General features: G+C 47.0%; 1 protein-coding gene across 5 annotated transcripts in view; it reads right to left on the bottom strand.

Annotated features, from left to right (window-relative positions):
* Window positions 1–279: 279 nt before the first annotated feature.
* Ezh1 (enhancer of zeste 1 polycomb repressive complex 2 subunit) overlaps window positions 280–20,828 on the bottom strand; it is a 34,897-nt gene continuing 14,348 nt past the window's right edge. For all 5 annotated transcript variants that reach the window (XM_029483671.2, XM_021176028.2, XM_021176027.2 and 2 more), the window contains exons 7-21: window positions 17,895–18,071; window positions 16,742–16,844; window positions 15,503–15,666; window positions 14,718–14,809; window positions 12,045–12,225; window positions 11,538–11,734; window positions 9,956–10,047; window positions 9,087–9,127; window positions 8,395–8,520; window positions 4,719–4,897; window positions 4,104–4,199; window positions 3,688–3,769; window positions 2,943–3,023; window positions 2,436–2,520; window positions 280–2,216 (exon numbers count right to left, since the gene is read on the bottom strand). In XM_029483671.2, coding sequence (XP_029339531.1) covers window positions 2,156–2,216; window positions 2,436–2,520; window positions 2,943–3,023; window positions 3,688–3,769; window positions 4,104–4,199; window positions 4,719–4,897; window positions 8,395–8,520; window positions 9,087–9,127; window positions 9,956–10,047; window positions 11,538–11,734; window positions 12,045–12,225; window positions 14,718–14,809; window positions 15,503–15,666; window positions 16,742–16,844; window positions 17,895–18,071 — 1,757 coding nt within the window. In that variant the 3' untranslated portion in view covers window positions 280–2,155. The remainder of the gene's footprint in view (window positions 2,217–2,435; window positions 2,521–2,942; window positions 3,024–3,687; window positions 3,770–4,103; window positions 4,200–4,718; window positions 4,898–8,394; window positions 8,521–9,086; window positions 9,128–9,955; window positions 10,048–11,537; window positions 11,735–12,044; window positions 12,226–14,717; window positions 14,810–15,502; window positions 15,667–16,741; window positions 16,845–17,894; window positions 18,072–20,828) is intronic.

Raw genomic sequence — 20,828 nt, 5'->3', positions numbered from 1 at the left:
CCAGCATTCAGTAGGCAGAGGCAGGCGGATCTCTAAGTTCAAGGCCAGCCTGGTTTACAGAGCTGACTTCCAGGGCAGCCAGGGCTACACAGAGAAACCTTGTGTCTCCAAAAACCAAAAGCTATTCCACCTACCAGGGGCTTCACCTGGTCAGGCTACCTCCCACCCCGCTCCCAGACGATGGTGGGGGTCAGAGAGCTAAAGCTTCTACCCAACCTGCTCCCATGCCACCACCTTTTATGCTTCCAGCCCAAGCACGGAGGACACAACTTGCCAAAATGGAGTCTTAACACTTTATTAGATAAGAGGTCACAAGCCACAGGACTTTAAAGTGCAAGAAATTTACTGGCAATAGAGCCGCATGTACGCCAGCCAGTTCCCCACCAGTCCACAGCACCTCACTTTATCTACCACATGACGTGGGGCAGAAGTGGAGAGGAGGGGTGAAACCCGTCATTAAAAATAGAGGACAGCAGGAACCAAGAGTGGGCGGCTGGAGCGCATGAGTATTATTGGCCTGAACTGCGGAAGGAGGGGCTGCCAGTGATGCTTGCTGAGGGAAGGCTGAGCTCAGTCTAGAACCAACATGTTTTAAAGCATTCCTCATGACCAGCCCCTCCTCCACCAGTCTCTGGTTTCCCAGAGCCTGAGTAATTCAGAGCCTATCGTTAGGCTGGAGGGTATCCCTGATACACACAATAGATATAAACCCCCAGCAGATGTCAGTTTCAGAACTGGGTGAGGACTGGCCAAGTTGGGGTATGGGGAGAGGAGCTGTAGAGTGTGCTGAGTGTGAGGTACACATGGACCTGCCAGTGTAGTGAAGGAGTATGTGCACAAGCATGCATGTCCCATGCAAATCTCTAAGAGGCAGTTTGGTAGAAGGGAGTCTGGTTTCTTTGGTGGGAGAAGGGAATGGTTAGCAAGGACCACAGGAGCTCTGGTTCTTCAGGAAGCAAGAAGCTTGTGCCCCATTCTAACACTCTAGGGCAGTCTGTATCTACCCAAGCCCCTTCCAGCACATGCCCCTGTTCTCAGCACACCAGACACAAGGTAGCCATGCTGACTAGTTTTTGTTTTTGTGTCAAGCCAGCTCCTCCTGCCTCTCAGAAGATGGTATTAAACTGCAGGATCCTCCACTCTCCTCTTCCTCCTTCAGAAGTGGGATCTGGGCAGTGACTTGGTTCAAACTCCACTCCAATCTATAAACCTTCTAAAAGAGAGTTAAAGTGCTTTGTTCTCTATGAATCCCAGAGAATAGTGGTCTGCCTGGCAGTCTACCCTGCACTGTGACACACTCCTAAATGTGCACTGGCACCCCACACACCCACAGACACAACCAGCAGCAGGTACTACAGACAGGGAGGAAACCAGACCAGCAACATCTCCCTCTAGCCTAGACCAGGCCCAGCTACCCTAAAGAAAGCAGCAAGCTGCTCCATGGACAAGCCGCTGAGGAATGGAGGGTAGGGACAGCTGCAGCTTCACTGACCCCGAGTACTCACTCCCAACCAGGCATAGCTGCAGCTTAGGCACGTTGCCACTGAGCCAGAACTGTGGAAGGAGTGGCTCACTGGCACATGCTCCTGGGAGCCTGAAAACCGCCCTGCCACCCCTGTAACCTACAGGGTAGGCTTTTCCCAAGGGTCTAGCTGGCTCTATGTTCACAGGATGAAAGAACCTGGTTTTCCTTCCTGCATCCTTAAATTCCTGCTTTGATGTCATGGAGACGCATCTCCCTTTGAGTTCTGTCTGCAATGCTTGCCAGGCTCACCTTTAACCCTGAGCACAGTCAGTGACATGGAACTCTTGATCAAGAAAGCTAAAATGGTAGCACTGGTTGGTTCCTGAGGGCCCCCAGCTTGGCAGCTGAGGAAAACTCAAGCACTGACATCATCCCACGCCCACCATCTCCTCCTCCTGGCATGGGAGTGCAGCTTCTTACATCTCAACTCTCCTGGGAGACCAGGTCTTCACCGCCTCTGTTTCCCCTCTCACTGAGGCAGTGTGTCCCCTTGGAATAAAGTGAGGCCTAGTTATGCAGGGTGGGTGGGTTTCTCAGCATGGAAGACATTGCAGGAGCTGGAGCAGCAGTGGTGTGTGCCTGAAGCCATGACAGCGCTGCCACCACAGCACTGGCACGGGGCCCAGAGGGCTAGAAGACGTCCGTTTCCCTCTCGATGCCCACATACTTGAGGGCATCAGCTTGGCTGTACCTATCTCAGGGCAGGGAGGAGGAACCAGGTTACTCTGTGGTTGACAAGATGGGGTCCCCTCCTGCTTCCCTTCCCCCCGATTTCCAGCAGCCATTTGGAATGTTCCCAGTTCTGAAGCAAGCAATGGCAACTACAGACCCTCTCTCCCACCTGCCTTAGCGGCTCTAAGTCCCACAGCAATTCCAACAGTCTCTCCTGCCTCCTTCCCAACCACCTCACCTATAATCAAAGAAGAGCTCTTCACCAGCCTGAATTGCTCTCTTGGCAAAGATCCCAATGCGGTGATCTCCATTCACCATAACCACTGCAGAGAGGAGAGGACACACCTAGGCTAGCGTCCAAGCCTTCCTAGGCACTCCACACTGCAAGCCTCCGCTCACGAGAATTCTGGGCTGGTTTTCTCCAAATTCCCAATAAGATCAAATGGGAATTGAATGTAATCATGAAGGCAGACACTTATCTCTCTGCTTTTGACCTGCTATTGCAGCAGTGAGTTTGGGGAAATGGTGACCTTTAAATCATGGTTGTGGGAAGGCATTTTTAATGTAGTCAGTGGAAAAGGCCGAGTATGAAAGGAGAGGCCTAAAATGATGGCAGATAGTCATCAAGAGTCTCCTTGGAAAACAGTAACTCAGCCATGAAAGGAGCTGAGTGACAGATAAGAATCACAGCCACGAGCAGTTCATTCAGCCCTCCCACTTCCTAGGCTCCTCAAGACTCACTCACCTTTGGCATAACAGTTGGGGTTCACTGAATGGTTTGCAAAGCGAATTTTGTTTCCTTTCCGGGTAGCATCCACTACAAAATCTACATGACATAAATCAAAGAAAATCATGAGTGTCCCAAGGAAAACTATACTTTGGGGGGGTACAAGGTCTAGCTCTGTGGTCCAGGATGGCCCAGAACTTACTGTAACCCTCATGCCCAGTGCTATGACTTCAGGACTGTACCACTGTGCCCATTTTTGTTTGTTGAAGACAGGATCTCCTGTAGTTCAGGCTGGCCTCAAATATGTGGTAGCTCTCTTGTTCTAGCCTGTCAAATGCTGGGATTACAGGCATCAGAAATGTGCCTAGCTTCAATCCCCCATTCTGTAGCTCTAGTTTAGGATCAGTTAAGAGGTAACAGAAACAATTTAATCTAATGGGAACGTGAAGCCCAGAATAGTAACAGAATATGTGAAAGTGCAGCCTGCTTCCTCATGAGAGAGCATCCCCTGGGAGTCCTCCCTCTGAATTTTGGATCTCCTCCCACCTATTGGTTAGGGTAGCTTCTCAAGTGCAAGTGCCCATGTTCCCATTCCTAACACACCTCAGAAATGAAGCAGAGCCCAGGAGGCTTCCCAGCTCAGCTTAGCACTCTGCTTTAAGAATCGGTCGAGTCAGTGCTGATTGGAACCTGGATCACAGCCAAGGCTGCTTAGTGTAAAGACTTGCACATGATCACCTAGGTACAGAAGGCCATGCCATACCATTGTTGAGGTTGAAGAGGAAGCTGGACATGTATTTATCATAGACCTTCCCTCGCCGATCAGCCTCATCCTGAGAGATGAGCTGGAGGAGTAAACAGGAAGAAGTGGATGTCTCACCTGCTCGAGGTCTGACACTGTCCTACCTGGGAAGGGGCAGTGCAGGAGAGCAAGACTCTGCTAGACTCTCCACCAAAGCTGACCAGGGTGAAGGCTAGAGAGAGCAAGACACCAACACTTGACAAACAGTGGTTTGTTTCAGGATTGCAAACAGTTCTGTGGGATCCCCTGAGAGGCCACATGAAAACTGGGCTGAGTTATTTAGAGATGAGTTCACAGAAGCCTAACCCACAGAAAGTCGGAGAGTTTCTTGTCAGTATCTTCCCAGTAAGAACACGGGCTGAACCTGGAACACTCACCTCACCACAATATTCAGAAATGAATTCATTCTTCTGCACAGACTCCTTGATGAAGGTGCCCCATCCGGCCACATCGGAAGGGGCCAGCAGCAGGTGCTGGGGGAGAGGGAGGCAAGCCTTAGATGGCGGGCGGGTGTGAGTGCTTCATGTGCACGTGTGGGACGGGGGCAGGTGGAAAGAACTACCAACTGTCAGGGGAACCTGAAAACAGAAGAGGTCCAAACCATTTCACTCTTGAGGGGTAGGAACAAAACCTGGAAATGGTAAAGGAAACAGGATATTTCCTTCCTCTTCCTTGTGGACCCCCGGGGGCTGAGTCTGGGCATACACCATAGCGTAGGCAGTAGAAGGGGCAACTCTGGGGCTGGGAGCCCGGAGGGAAAGTGCTTGTCTCTCATGTGCAGAGACGTGGGCTTCAACCCAACACCACAGGGGAACAGAATGGTCTATACCCCTCTGCTCCTTTTAGTAGAATGGAAAATTAGATTACTTCGACCACTGACAAGATCTGTCAAGCACTTTTACATACAACCCCTCTGAGGAGCCAAAGGAACAATGACACCTGGTAACATTTCCTCTTTCCCACTGTCATCTTGACCCAAGAAAAGACCTCACCTTTTTGAGGCCACGCTGGATGCTGCAGTTTTTGCAAGACACCACCTTACAGTCCCAGTGCTCTGAGGCCCCACAGGTGAGGCACAAGTCAGGGTCACACTCACGAACTGCCAAGTAGCATGGACATTGCTTGGTATTGCACTGAGTCTTACAGCGACAACCAGGAAAACGATTCTGGCCTGAGTGGGGAGATTGGGATGGTTAGGAAGCGGGCACTCATGCAGGTCAGACTCGGGGAGAGCAGAGAAGTGAATGTGACATGTCCAAGGACTCTTGGTACAACAGGCAGAAGGTTCCTTCCCCTGAACATCTGGCTTTTCCCTTAAGACAAGGAAGTGCCTCCGTTAGGGCTCAGGACATGGCTCAGTTGTTAAAGCACTCACCATGTAAACATGAGAAACTAATATATACAAATGTCAGGCCTGGAACCACCTATGTGCTTAGAACCCCAGTGCAGGGAAAGTGCAGACGGGTGGATTCCTGGCTCTCGCTCACCACACAACCTAGCTAGTGAGCAAGCCCTGAGCTGCAGCGAGAGATCCCACCTAGAAAAACAAGGTAGGTGCTTCCTCACGAATGACACCCAAGGTTAACCTCTGGCCACACACACAGGCACGCGTGTGCTTACACAGAGACACACACACTACGAACTAATTCCCAACAGACAAAAAGGCAGGTGTGACTACTAAGCGTCACCTGGAGATTTCCTAACAGGGTCCCCCTCTCGTCCTTGTTGACAGAATTTGGAATTGAGGTGGAAAGAACCCAAAAGAAAATGAAATCAGTGCTTTTCACAGTAAAGCCTCCTCATCAAAACAAGCACCATCTTCTGAAACGAACGCAGCATCCGCTCTATGCGGTCCTCGCTGCCCACAGCTCAGCAGCACTAGCTCTTATCTACTGTGGCTAAGATCACTATCTGTTCTTTGTCAGGTGACAATCACAGCACAGAGGCCTGGGTACTGCCCTCTGCAAACCCAGAGGCTGCCATCTATTGCTTGGCCACAAGCAGGAAAAATGAGGAAAGGTTAAGGTGGGTAAGAAGTGGAGAACTATTTTTCTGCTGACACCTCCTACCCTGTCTCCTACCAGATATGTGCACACCCATGTAAATAGTAAGTATGTATTTTTATTTGATGTGTGTGCCCACGTATCCATGTGAAACACATGCTTGAGTCACCACAGAGGCCAGAGGAAAGCAGCAGACTCTGTGAGTGGAGTTATAGCTGGTTATGAGGGTGCTGGGAACAGAACCCACGCTCTCTGCTTTTAACCACTGAGCTGTCTCTCTAGCTCCCTACACATTTATTCTTAATTTTGGGTGAGTATGTATACCTGAGTGCAAAAGCCCTTGGAGGCCAAAAGGTGGCATTAGAACCCTCAGAGCTAGTTACACTTCCTCGTAAGCTGCCTGATGTGGGTGCTGGGAACAATCTAGGGTCCCATAAGAACAGTATGCACATACCCCAGCCCCTCCTATCAGATATTCAAAAGCTCTTCAGCTGAGTATGTAGGTGCATGCCTTTAATCCTACCACTCAGGAGACAGAGACAGGTAGATCTCTGCGAGTCTGAGGCCATCCAGGACTGCATACTAAGATCCTGTCTCAAAACAAAACAAAAGCTGGGTGTGGTGGCGCATGCCTTTAATCCCAGCACTTGGGAGGCAGAGGCAGGTGGATTTCTGAGTTCGAGGCCAGCCTGGTCTACAGAGTGAGTTCCAGGATCAGCCAGGACTATACAAAGAAACCCTGTCTCGAAAAACAAAAAACAAAAAACAAACAAACAAACAAAAAACCCAAAACAAATCAAACAAAACAAACTACAACAACAAAATAAACTGCAGCTAATATGAAAATATTGAAATCAATGTTCTTTATCCAGCTTACTTAATATATGCTGGGGGAAAAGAAAGAGTTCTAAAAGAACTTCAGCCAGGGTTAGTATACAGACAAAGCATAGCAAGGGCAGGTCATAGCTTCACCAGCTAGTCTAGTAGTCACTCTGCAGTTACTGTGGACATAAAGATCCTGTATGGGTCCAGTGTGATGGCGCACACCTGTAATCCCAGCATCCAGGAGGTAGGGGTGAGAGGAGTGGGAGGTCAAGGTCATCCCCGAGGTCTGTGCATGTTTCCCTTTAATTACATACTCAATAGGTGTGTGCACGTGGGTGGAGCTAAGAGGACAGCACAGGAATCTGTTCTTTCCTTTCCTCACGTGGTTCCAGGATCTAACCAAGGCTTCCTGGCAAATTCATTTTATTGCCTTTTCCTGAAGAACGGCCTCGGCTGTTCTCCTTTTTCTTCTCCCCTTTCCCATCTCCCTCCCTCTCCTGTTCTCTCTTTTGGGGCGGGGTTTAACCTGGGTACAAGGCCTGCGTCATTCTCCCAGTGCTAGAGCTGGTTCTATAACCAGCTCTGTAAGTGCTCCTGTACCTGAACAAATCTAGAGGTGGTAGGTGTTAAGATATAGTTTCCTTAGTAGCACAGGTTGGCCTTGAACACTGATCCTCCTGCCTCAGACTCCCTCGGTGGAGGTCCAGACCTAATTACAGTTACACACTACCACACTCAACCCATGTAACTTTTTTGTTCACTTTTATTTTTATTTTTATTTATGTGTATGTGTATGTTAAGTGTGCGTGGATATCCAAGGACAGAAGGTGTCAGATCTCCTGGAGCCAGAATCACAGGTGGCTGTAACCTGCCTGACATGGGGACTGGGAACCAAACTCAGGCCTTCCAGAAGAGCAGGAAGTGGTGTTAACCACTGAGCCATCTCCCGGGCTCTACACTTGCACACCCACCATCGTGATGAGGATGGTGCCCCTGAGTGCAGAGGCTCCCACTTCCCAGCTCTCCTGCCAACAAGATGGAGAAGCGTCATGTCTAGTTCCTGCTTCCTGAACCCCACCCTGAAGGCTTAAACCGTACTTTCACAGCTAGGAAAGATGGTACACACCTGTAATCTCAGCTACCTATGAGTTGGAAAAAGGAAAATTGCTTGAAAATACAGAGTGGGTGGGGAGGAAGAAGAAGGCAGGAGATGGGAGGGAGAGAAAAGACGTTTTTTTGGTGGTGGGGGGACGTGTTTTGAGACAGGGCTTTTCTATGCAGCCCTGTTGTCCTGGAACTCAAACTCACTCTGTAGACCAGGCTGACCTCAAACTTGGGAGGGTCACCTACCTCTGCCTCTGGAGTGCTAACCACCACCACCCAGTGTTTAGTGTTTGAGACTTTGTGACCTCAGGAGTTGGGGGTAGAACAGGGATTGAAGAGACGGCTCAGCAGCTAGGAGCAATGGCTGCTCTTCCAGAGGACCTGAGATTGACTCCCAGCACCCACATGATGGCTCACAACTGTCTAACTCCAGTACCAGGGGATCTTATTCCCTCTTCTGACCTTCTTGGACAACAGGCATGCCCCACAATACAGACATACATGCAGGGAAAACACTGATATACATAAAATAATGAAGTTTTAAAATTAAAAATCAGAAAATAGAACAGACCAACCCCCACAGCATGGGAGATCACACCTTTCTTCCCTGTAGGATGCCTGCAGCACAGCAAAGGGACATTAAAGTCTACAGGCAGCTAAGGGGCAGGAGAACAGAGTCTGGGCACTCCAAGACCAACCACTTGGGTAGACGATGGTGAAAGCAGGGTGTTCTTACAGTCTGGGCTGCACTGGCAGAACTTTTCACAAAAGTTCTGGGTCATGATGCAGGGGCATGTGCTGTCACAGGGACGGTCTGGGTGGTCACACGGTTGGTAGTTATACACTTGTGTAGAATTGTTATCTAAAAAAGAGAAGAGAGCAGGACGTTGTTGCAACCAGGCTACCTTGATGCCCTATCCCCCAAATGTTCCAGTGTCTCATGTCAAAGAAGGCTTGTCCCAACCATGACCCTGGCCACACTCGGCACTTGATAATGTATCTGACCCCTGTGCATAAACAACAGAGTATCTGCTATGTGGGTAGGGTGTAGAGATGGCCCTAGATAACAAGGCAACGACTCTAAACATGAAAAGAGGTCTGGAACTGGCAAACAGCACACTAGGAAACTCAAGAGACCACAAGACTTTAAGTTTATCTTCTGAGACAGCATCTCGGCTGTAGTCATTGGCTCAGCCCTGATGATGCTGCAAAGAAATCTGCAATCTGTAGAAGCAGCTAGGGCCAACAAGAGAGCTATAGGTGCAGCAGGGTGATAACCACAGGGTGAGGCCTTAATCTGAACTCAGGGTGTGTGTGTATGTGTGTGTTTCTATGAGCAAGGCGCCTAAGATGGAGCCCGTGACCTTGAACACGCTAAGCATGCACTCCACTCTGATCTACCCCCCACCTTTTTTCTACTGAACTTACCTTTCTTCAGCTGAATTTTCCTGCAGTGTGCAGCCCACAACCTAGGAGAAAAAGAAAGAAGAATAGGTCTGAGTTGTGGTCCTCTGAAGACACATGACAGTGCCTAGCTGGACCACTGTAAGGCGCTCTTTCTGAGTTCTTTAGCAGGAGGCTCCTCCTCCCACAACACCAAAATAACAAAAACCCAGACAAGTCAAAGTCACAAAGCTGTCTCACATTACTGCTTCTCCCTCTTGCCCGGCAGAACTCCAAGATGGTAGGAGGAAAAGCCCACAGTGAAGAGGCTGACAGGAGAAGAGAATAAGGGAATTCCTTCGTAGCTAGAGCTAGAGCCACCTCCTTTACTTGCCACCTGGCCATTAGAGTGATGCTTGTTATCTTTTAGACAGGGTCTCACCATGTACTTCTGGTTGACCTGACACTATCTATGTAGACCAGGCTAGCCTTGAACAGAGACCCATCTACCTCTCAGTTTGGGGATTAAAAGTATATAACCACACTCAGCTATTTTTCTTTCCCAACTTCCAACCAATAAACAGCACTATGTAACTCTGAAAAACAACACTATAAAGCAAAGGAACAAACTCTGCAGAGTGGGGAAGATGGTCAACACCCAAGAATGGGGAAGTAATCTTAGTGCAGAGGCAGAGGCCAGCCATATCCTCAGTGTGGGCACAGGGAAGAGCTGGACCTAGTCACAGGTTTTGAGGGAGTTCTGAAGACAGAGGCTCTCATCTAAGTGTCCCAATAAGATGGGCTGGTTCTGCCCAGTGCAGTGAGTGACCAAGTGGGCAGGCAAGGGGTGTCCCCAAGGAGGTCAGAGCACAGATAACCTGAGGAGCCTTAAGAGTCCTTTGTCTAATCCTTGCCTGTGTTTTCTTTTCTTCTTCTGTGCAGGGTTCATGAGCTCATCTGTTGGTAGCTTTAGGATAAGTGATTCTTTGACTGCAAACTGAAAGACCTGGAAGAGAAGTGAATAGGGCCTGTCACATCTCTGGGATGAGGTGAATAGGCAAGTGACTGGGCCAGGTGCTGGGCTTGTTAAGAATCTGGAATTTGCAAGCGCTAACGGGGCACCTTTTTAGTAGAGACAGGATGTGGCTGGGGAGGAGGACACTGGCACTGAAGATTTACTTAGACCCAGGAGGCAGAGCTACCAAGCTGGCACTGCCATACATCATCCTGGCTTTCATCTACCGCTTCTCAAGCTTCGGTGAACTGCCTGAGTGGCTCTGCCTTTTTAGAAAGAAAACTGCAGGTGCTGAGTGAGGCCTGATGGGAACGGTGACCCTGGGCTAAGCACTAGCTCCCTCTTTTGGTAGAAAGGTACCAGAGCCTGGCTGTCCATCAGGGAAGCATTTAGGGAGAGCTGGCTCCTCTTCTCCGTGCTTCTTCCTTTATAACATTCATTTTTCATGTTCCCTCCCTCTTTTTCTTTATTCCCTTCTTGGCTATGGAAACTTCTGATATCCTGCAAAAAACTATAGATAGTATCAGGAAAACATTTATTTGTTTGTTTGTATGTATGTATGGTTTTCAAAATAGGGTTTTCTGTGTAGCCCTGGAACTATATAGCCAACTATATAGTTTATAAAGTAGTTCCAGAACTAGCTCTATAGACTAGGTTGGCCTGGAACTCAGCGTACTGCCTGCCTCTGCCTTCCAAGTGCTGGGGATTAAAGGTGTGCACCACCATGCCCAGCTGCCTTAAAAAAAAAATCACATGTAACTCTATAGACTTTTAGGTTGGAGAACCTGTGCTGTGGCTGGCAATGTAACGGCTGAGCAGGGAAAAGCACCCGGCAACCCTGATGACCTGAGTTTATCCCACAGCTCCTACTGCTTAAGGAAAGGACCAATACCCAAGAGTTGTTCTCTGCCCTCCACAGAGATGCTATGGCACACGCACACTTACACACCACACACAGAAATAAAAATAATACAATAAAGAAGGATCTGTGTTGCAAGGAAACAGATGTGGGCTCTGGAATGAAAGTGCAAACCCCTTCCACTGGTAATCCTCCTGAGCAGTCACAGGAAGGGGCATGACACAGACTCCCAACCCCTTTAGACAGAGAAACACTGTCCTGGGAAGAAAAGAAAAGAAAAGAAAAGAAAAGGAAACCTAGTGATAGGAAACTTGGAATACAGAATGTGCAGAAGGGCTGGACATGGCGGCATACACACCTTTAATATCAGCATCTGGGAAGTAGGAGGATCTCTGTGAGTTCAATGTCAACCTAATCTACATAGTGAGATCTATTCTAGGCCAGCCAGACCTATCTCAAAGAAAAAAATCTCTACCCCCCGCCCCGCCTGCCTGTCTGTCTGTCTGTCTCAAGCACGTGCACGTGCAGACACACACACAGATGTCTGGACGCACCCTGCTGAGCCAGGAGAGGAGATGAGCACTGAGGAGAGCCGCGCCCGCCTGCCGCCCTCAGCAAGTACCTGCTTGCACGTCTTTGTCCCCAGAAGCCTGGCTATTGAGCAGAAGTTGTTGAAATAGGTGCCGTGGAAGACTCGGAAAAGAGATTCTTCGGCTCCGGTCCATTCCACCGGCTCTGAGGGGGCTTCCACAACACAGAGCTGAGCTGGGGCTGGACTGGCTTTCTGTTTCGTGGGGGTCTGACAGCGAGAGTTAGCCTCTGAGCAAGGGAGAAAACACAAACGTGGGGAGTGCAGTTTGCTAGTGCCCCTATGTCATTCTGATATGAAAAGGAGAACATTTAGGAATGGAAATGTTAGCTGTGCAAGGCACACTCCTGTAATTCTGTAAACAGAGTCAGCAGGATCAGGACAAGTTTGAGGTTAGCTTGGTCTACATAGTTCCTGCGTGCGTGCATGCGTGCATGTGTCTGCCTCACTTTCATTGCTTACAGGTAAATCGGTAGAAAAAAATTAAGTTTTTAAAAGTTATAAATATAAGAGGTGAGGAGCTGGGCGTTTTCTGTTTACCTGAAGAACTGGAGGCCCAGTCATTGCCAGTGTCTCTATCACTGTCTCCTTCTTTAGTTTCAGCCATAGCAGAAGCTGATGCATTGGAACAGGAAGCACTGACCACTGGGTGCCTTCGGCGGCGGCGCCCCGAGCACTTGGACCGAGGGTTATGCAGCATCGCGTACTCCTTTGCTCCTTCCTGTGGTGAGCACAGTACAGAGAAGAAACAGGCAGTGTCTCTGAGTTGATGACACCGTTATAAAGCTTTGTACAAGGATGCTTTGTTTTCATCTGTACTATGCAAGTGTGACCATATTATGACAGTGGTTAAACATTCCCCAAAACATGGAAACATCTCTTTTCACAGAAAAAGTGTCCCAAAATCTAGGCATCTTCAGCTTTGAGAAGCATCTGAAATTCTTTCATGTGTTACCCATCTGGGATTTGAGAACATCCCCTGCATATGAACCAAGGGTTAGAGGGGATGGAACTGGCTTCAGAGACTGTAGCTCAATGTTCCAGAGTGGACTTGAGTCAGGGCTCCTTTCCCTACGCCACTTTCCTCACACATGACTATGAAGCCTCCATTTCAGTTAACACATGAGGCTGAACCAGGATCTTGAGCCTGAACTGTATTTCAGGCTAGTAGTCTGAAAACAAAAGGTTCTTATTAACAAGTGAGTAAGCTGAGAATAGCTCAGTGTTAGAGCGCCTGCCTAACATGCCTGTGACTCTGTGACTGTAAATTAAACTCTCAGCAATGTAAAAAAAAAAAAGAAAACAACTTAAAGAAACTATAAACACTGGCTTCTCTTCAGTCTTTTGCTTTCTTCTGAAGCTTTTTATAAGAACAACTGAGATCTTGGTTACCATTCTGACGGCTTGCTTTGGTGGGGCCAGACATCTTGTTATGACACTATCCATAAAGACACTATCCGTAAAGAAAAACAAAAATAAAGCTGGGCGTGGTGGCACACGCCTTTAATCCCAGCACTTGGGAGGCAGAGGCAGGCAGATTTCTGAGTTCGAGGCCAGCCTGGTCTACAAAGTGAGTGCCAGGACAGCCAGGGCTACACAGAGAAACCCTGTCTCAAAAAACCAAAAAAAAAAAAAAAAACCCCAAAAAGAAAAGTTGTCCTCTGACCTCTATACAAATGCTATTACACACCTCACCCAATGCTCAAAAGAAATGATTAAAATGTGTCTGCCCACAAACAACAGCCTCAGAAGATTAAGATCCACTGATATGCACCAGTCAGCGAGAAAAGGACACGTGCCCCAGATGACCAACATCTCACTCAGCACACACAGCACTCCCATCCCGCCTCCTGCTCCTGCTTTCTAAGTGTCCTGAGATGAGGCTCTCAGGCAGAAGCCCCATCTCTATCTTCTCAGAATACTGGCCTTTGGACAGTCAGTTATAAAAGAAAAAACAAGGCTTTTATGTTCACTTCTCAGATAATCAGAACAAACACTCCTAATATCAACAACAATGGGCCCCTCCTCAGGATTGAAGGTATTAAATTATACACATGGCTGATGTTCTGACTACCCTTTCAGCAAAGGATCACATACTTCACCACATCAAAGCCTTCTGTTCCCCAATCCTCCATCTTTTCTCCCATTTAGCACTGAGGAGTCAGAAGAATGAAGGGCTGGCAGCAAAGTGAATGGTGGCCCCCTAGCAGTTGTCCTGGGGAGTTCCTTTAATTTCCCTTTCTCTTTGCCACCTACAATTAAGTCACCCTCCTTTGCCCAATTCTAAATCCTAATGAGAAGTTGCACCCAATACTTAGATATTAAGAGTTAACTAATCTTTCTTTGCACGTACAGAATGCAGAATACCAGATAATGAGGACATATGAAGTCCTTATGGTTTGGCACTGTGCATCAGCTCAGAGACCATGGGGTTCCTCTGAAGGTTTGAAGTCATATAACTGCCTTAGTAACTAACTGTATGGATTACAGAGGAGGCTGAGGACCACTGAGATATGCCAGTCAGAGAACAGAAGGAAAACTGTCTCTGAAGGATGAAGACCTGTTCCTTCTGTTTCTCCCTAGAAGCCCCGTGTTCCTGAGTTCTCTGAGATTTTTTTTCCCCGAGTTTTTCAAGATAGTGTTTCTCTGTGTAGTCCTGGCTATCTTAGAACTTACTCCATAGACCAGGTTAGCCTCTAACTCAGAGATCCACATGCCTGTCTCCTGAGTGCTCGAATTAAAGGCATGAGCTCTCACACCCATTGAGAAGGGATCTTACGGTACCCCACCACCACCACCAATATCCTTAGGATGGCAGCCAGCTGTTGAATAAAAACAATCTTCCCACCAACTTTCTTGTCTTCAGAGCACTGGCTTTTGTGTAGAAGACAGCACAATGACAGCACACTTTGCTCTGTATTTTCTCTTGGATGGTGCTGGGGCCAAGCCCAAGTACTCCACCACTAATACAGAGGCACAGCCCTCTGTGCTCTGAGTACAACAACAGCCTCAAGACTCTCAAGTGATATTTAGAGCAGAAAATCCTTTACTAATGTTCATCAGATCTTACCCCATCACCCCAAAAGACTAAATCCACTCTACCATGTCTGGAGAACCTCTGCAGTGTTGTGTTCCCAGACACAGAAAATTCTAGGACCATTTCCTCCTCAACTTTAAACAGAGTTAACAAAGACAGAGAGCTTAAAAACCTACCAGCAAAAGGAAGCAGTCGGTGCCACACGGTTCTGGCTCAATCTTGATTTCCTTGTTCTTGCGCTTATATACATTAGGGGTGGCATGGAAAGCTGGAAAACAAAAGGCTGCAGTGTTTCCAAGGCTCTATCCTTTTGACAAGAAAACTGAGTTAAGGAGCTATGGCAGGTGTTAATTCCATTTAAGAGCTGGAGAGATAGCTTAGTGGCTAAGAGCACTGACTGCTCTTCTGAAGGTCCTGAGTCCAAATCCCAGCAACCACATGATGGCTCACAACCACCCATAATGAGGTCTAATGAACTCTTCTGGCACGTCTGAAAATAGCTACAGTGTACTTATGTATAATAACAAATAAATCCTTGGGCCAGAGCGAGCAGGGACTGAGCAAGCGGAGTTGACTGGAGTGAGCAGAGGTCCTAAAAAATTCAATTCCCAACAACCACATGAAAGCTCACAACCATTTGTATAGTGTAGTCATATATATAAATAAATCTTTTTTAAAAATCCATTTAAAAGGTGACCTCCAAGGTATTGAAAATCTAGATTGTAGATATCTATATAATCCTTTCAAAGGTAGCAGGCGCCAAGAGAAGACAACCACAGTGCTTAATTAGGTTGTACCTATCACAGTATCACTGAGCAAATAAAAACAACTGGGCTTTCGTGAATCCCTTGTGGGAGCAGGAGCTGGGAATGCCACACAGTAAAGCAAAACACAGGGAAGGAGCTAGGCTGGGGTGGAGTGTCGGGGAGCGAAGCACTTCCCTCAGAGCAGCCCCACTCACGGTGAAGGAAGCAGTCATATTTAAAACAGCGCCGGCAGAAAAGGGTGTGGAAAGAGTGCAGAGACTGCTCCCGCTGCACTGACTTGGCGTTGGGGCCATCAATGTTGGGTGTGCACTGAGGGGGAAGTGCATTGGGGTCTGACATCTCTGTCAGCTCTCGATACCTGTAAGAAAAGAGAATTCCTCTTTAGGAAACTCTCCACTGTAGCCAGGGAACTGCCATCCAAGCATGGGGTGCCAAGGGAGGATAGGTGGCCTTTATAGGCTTGGTGGGTCAGGAGATGGTAAGCAACTAAGTGGACATGCCATCGCAATTCTGCAGGGCTGGGCATAAGTATCAAAGTACGGAGCAGACGGCTTGCTAAGTTCAGTGCTGCTGTAACTACCCAGAAGGTAGAGCAAGTTTTCTTCCCAGACGTCCTCAAAAGCAGCGCACAGAATGATCCCTAATATGACAAGGGACATTCAGAGGTAACTAGGTAAGAAAGTCAGAAGTGTAAGCAAACCAGGGCACACAACAAAACATGGCCTTGGGTAAGAATCTGTTCACGGGGGATTGGGGATTTAGCTCAGCGGTAGAGCGCCTGCCTAGCAAGCACAAGGCCCTGGGTTCGGTCCTCAGCTCCCTCAGCTCTGATAAAAAAAAAAATCTGTTCACAGGCCGGGTGTGGTGGCGCACGCCTTTAATCCCAGCACTTGGGAGGCAGAGGCAGGCGGATTTCTGAGTTCGAGGCCAGCCTGGTCTACAGAGTGAGTTCCAGGACAGCCAGGGCTACACAGAGAAACCCTGTCTCAGAAAACCAAAAAAAAAAAAAATAATAATAATAATAATCTGTTCACGGGCTGGAGAAATAGCTCAGCAGTTAAGAGCACCGATGGCTCTTCCAAAGGTCCTAAATTCAAATCCCAGCAAGCACATGGTGGCTCACCCATAATGAGACCTGATGCCCTCTTCTGGTGTGTCTGAAGACAGCTATGGTGTACTTACATATAATAATAAGTAAATATTTGGAGGGAGCGGGGTGGAGCGAGCGGGCCCAGAGTGAGCAAAGGTCCTGAGTTCAATTCCCAGCAACTACATGATGGCTCACAACCATCTGTACAGCTACAGTGTACTCATATACACAAAATAAACAAATCTTTAAAATAAATAAATAAATAAATAAGTCTCTTTTACAAAAAAAAAAAAAGTCTATTGACAAGCCCTGAGTCTGGCCTGAGTGGAACAGCTGTCCCTACCTCTCCTTCATGTCGTCAGGGACACCATTCTCAGGAAACATGGACGCAATGGCGCTGAAGATCATGTCATTTGGAAACTGTTTCTTGGAACTCTTTTTGTTGCCTGAATGGGAAATGACAGTGAACTCCTGGGCATAGACAAAGCTGTTTGTAGTTTTCCCTTTGGTGCAGCAGAACAAGTGATTACAGCCTGCTGTGCTCATCCAAACCTCAGCCGTATTGATAACAAAGTCTACAGTCCCTAGTATAATCAAGAGGAGAGTCTCTCAGAGGTGAAGACAGATGAACCCCACTGTAACCCTGCTGCTGAAGAACAACTGACACTGGGACTCTGTCATAGGAAGAGAGAGACTCTCTCTCGGTAGCTCAGCGGTTTCTTCTTTCCCTATTCTAAAGTGCTTGTGCAGGTATGTGGATGTGTTTGTGTATGTGGGCACACGTGTGGGCATGCGTGCATATGCATGTGAGGTCCTGAGGTTGATGTCTAGAATCATCTTCCTCCACTCTTCTTCCACCTTATTCATTGGCCCAGAGTTTGCCAACATGACTCGTCTCGCCAGCAATCTTGTCTTGGGGAATCCCCTTTCTACACCTTCTGAGGCTGGAATCACAGAGAGGACACCACACCCATTTTTGCATCTCCATGGGTTCTGGGCATCTGACTCCTGCCCTCATAGCATGACTTTAACACTGAGCAGTCACCTTGGCCCAGAAATATTGAATTAAATACTAGTGACTTGGAAAATATTTATAAATTAAATTAAGAAGATAAAAGTTTATATCACGCACCCACACAATCTCAATTTTGTATGAGCATGCTGATTTAGATATGTATAATTTACAATCTACAAGGAATAATCTGATTATTCCTATGTAGCAAGCAAGATTGAAGTATAATCTTATTTTCTCCTTTCTATCTTCCCAGATTTTCCAAGCACAGTAGAATTAGAAACTAAGAGCAATGACTACCATGGAGATTGTTCTACTCTCATCTTCAGCTTAGTTCAGGCAGCTGGAGCTATCAGTTAATGGCCATGTTTTTCTTGTAAGTAGACCAAAGAGAAGCATCAATGTTTTTTAAAAAATAATACTCTCAAGTTTTCCATTCTTCCCTGTCAATTTCAAAATAGTCTATGGAAGCAGGGCTTTGCACCTTCGATAGCATGGCGCTTCCGTTTTCTTGTTACCGGCAGGTCCTCTTTGCTGTCGTCTTGCTTTCCATCGGAGGTGTCATTGTGCCCATCCTCTTCCTCATCTGAGTACTGATTGAGGGCATCTACCAGCTCCAGAAACACAGCATCGCTGATCAGCACAGATCCAGGGATCATCTCTGAAACACAAGGAATAGAAAAGTGAGCAGTGGTGGCCGCACACTCTACTCATCTTTGCACACAGGGTTTAAGACAGGGTCTTGCGGCTGGAGAGATAGTGCACTGGCTAAGAGCACTGACTGCTCTTCCAGATGGACCTGGGTTCAATTCCCAGCACCCACATAACAGCTCACAACATCTGTAACTCCAGTTCCAGGGGACTCAATACCCTTACCCAGACATACATATAGGCACAATACTAATGGACATTTTAAACAAAAAAAAGTGTCTTGTCAGGTGTAGTGGTGCACACCTTTAATCCCAGCACTTGGGAGGCAGAGGTTCGTGAATCTCTGAGTTTGAGGCCAGTCTATATAGTGAGTTCTAGGACAGTCAAATCTATATAATGAAAACCAGTCCCCCCCCCAAAAAAAAAAAGATAAGGTAGGGTTTTTTAGCACTCACCCTGCAGTCTAGGGGTGTAAGAGGTGTGACACATCATTTGATGAACTCTAACAGCTACTAACAGTTAACTAGCTAGAGACTTTACCCTTATTAGAATATTCCAGTTCTGGGGTCATTGGTAACACTGGATTTGCTGTTCAAAAATCTTAACAGCACGCACAGTATGGTGGCACAAACCTTTAATCCCAGCATTCAAAAGACAGGGGTGTCTGGTCTACAAAGTGGACTCTAAGACAGCCAGGGATCAGACATACTCTCAGCGTGCCAACAACCACAGCAAGGCAGAAAAATAACAATCAAGCGAAAAATCACTTGGCTTTGTGCTATATAATGTCTCAATAGTGACTTCTCATTTATTTATTTATTATATGTAAATACACTATAGCTGTCTTCAGACACTCCAGAAGAGGGCGTCAGATCTCATTACGGGTGGTTGTGAGCCATCATGTGGTTGCTGGGAATTGAACTCAGGACCTTCGGAAGAGCAGTTGGTGCCCTTAACCGCTGAGCCATCTCTCCAGCCCAATAGTGACTTCTCTTTTTTTTTTTTTTTAAATTTTTAATATTTTTTTTTTGTTGTTGTTTTTTTTGTTTGTTTTTTTCGAGACAGGGTTTCTCTGTGTAGCCCTGGCTGTCCTGGAACTCACTCTGTAGACCAGGCTGGCCTCGAACTCAGAAATCCGCCTGCCTCTGCCTCCCGAGTGCTGGGTATTTTTATTACATATTTTCCTCAATTACATTTCCAATGCTATCCCAAAAGTCCCCCATAGCGCCCCCCACTTCCCTACCCACCCATTCCCATTCTTTTGGCCCTGGCATTCCCCTATATTGGGGCATATAAAGTTTGCAAGTCCAATGGGCCTCTCTTTCCATTGATGGCCGACTAGGCCATCTTTCGATACATATGCCGCTACAGACAAGAGCTCCGGGGTTCTGGTTAGTACATCATTTTGTTCCAACAATAGGGTTGCAGATCCCTTTAGCTCCTTGGTTACTTTCTCTAGCTTCTCCATTGGGAGCCCTGTGATACATCCAATAGCTGACTGTGAACATCCACTCCTGTGTTTGGTATAGTGACTTCTCTTAATCAAGACAATTTTTTTTTCTTCTGGAGGGGAAAGTGAGAAGGGGGATAACATCTGAAATGTAAATAATAAAATAACCAATAAAAAAAATGACAAAAAGGGCTAGAGAGATGGCTCAGTGGTTAAGAGAACTGACTGCTTTTCCAGAGATCCTGAATTCAATTCAGAGCAACCACATGGTGGCTCACAGCCATCTGTAATGGGATCTGATGCTCTCTTCTGGTGTGTCTGAAGACAGCTACAGTGTACTCACATACATTAAATAAATAAATAAATAAGTAAATAAATAAGTCTTTTTTAAAAATGGAAATAAAGGATACCTTTTCTCCAAAATCAGTTCATTTGGTTATACTGCAACTTGATTTTTTTTTTTTTTTTTTTTTTTTGGTTTTTCGAGACAATATACTGCAACTTGAAATAATGTCTTTGAACACTAGAGGGCGCTGCGGATGTATTTTTGAATGTTAGCAACTGCAGAGTAGGTAGGGCTATGCATGGGGAGACATTCTTCTCCCCACTGAACTCAGGACTGTGGACAGGCTACGCATGCACTCTCTCACTGAGCTATATCCCTAGTCCTTTTTCTGACTTGAGACAAGGTCTCGCAAGATTGCCTAGTCTGGCATTGAACTTCTTCTGTAGCCTTAAACGAGATCTGAATTTGCAATCTGCCCTAGCCTCCTGAGCTCATGGGACTACATGGGTACACCACCATACCCAGGTCCCCTTCCTACTTAAATTCTTCAAGATAGGGTTTCTTGGCCTGGGGGGGGGGGGGCGCACGCCTTTAATCCCAGCACTTGGGAGGCAGAGGCAGGCAGATTTCTAAGTTCAAAGCCAGCCTGGTCTACAGATTGAGTTCCAGGGCAGCCAGGGCTATACAGAGAAACCCTGTCTCGAAAAACCAAAACAAAACAAAAAAAAAAAAAAAAAAGAAAGAAAGAAAGAAAGAAAGAAAGAAAGAAAGAAAGGAAGGGTTTCTCTGTATAACCCTGGCTTTCCACGAATTCAGAGATCCTCTTGCCTCTGCCTAAAAGTGTGTGTCACCACACCTAGCACCTCTTGCTACTGTTTATTCACTGATAATCTTTTCTAGAATTAAAGCTATGACCTGGCAATAAGGCTCATTGGATAAAGGCATTTGCTGCCAAACCTGGTGACCTGAGTTCAATCCTTTGCACGCGCATGTTGGAATTAACTCAATGACTTCCAAGCCACACTGTGGCA

Source organism: Mus caroli, unplaced genomic scaffold (assembly GCF_978045245.1).
Source record: "Mus caroli unplaced genomic scaffold, Mus_caroli_1 scaffold_13, whole genome shotgun sequence".
NCBI lineage: Eukaryota > Metazoa > Chordata > Mammalia > Rodentia > Muridae > Mus > Mus caroli.
The sequence above is the reverse complement of the archived record's forward strand: the minus strand, read 5'-3'. Positions and strand labels throughout refer to the sequence as shown.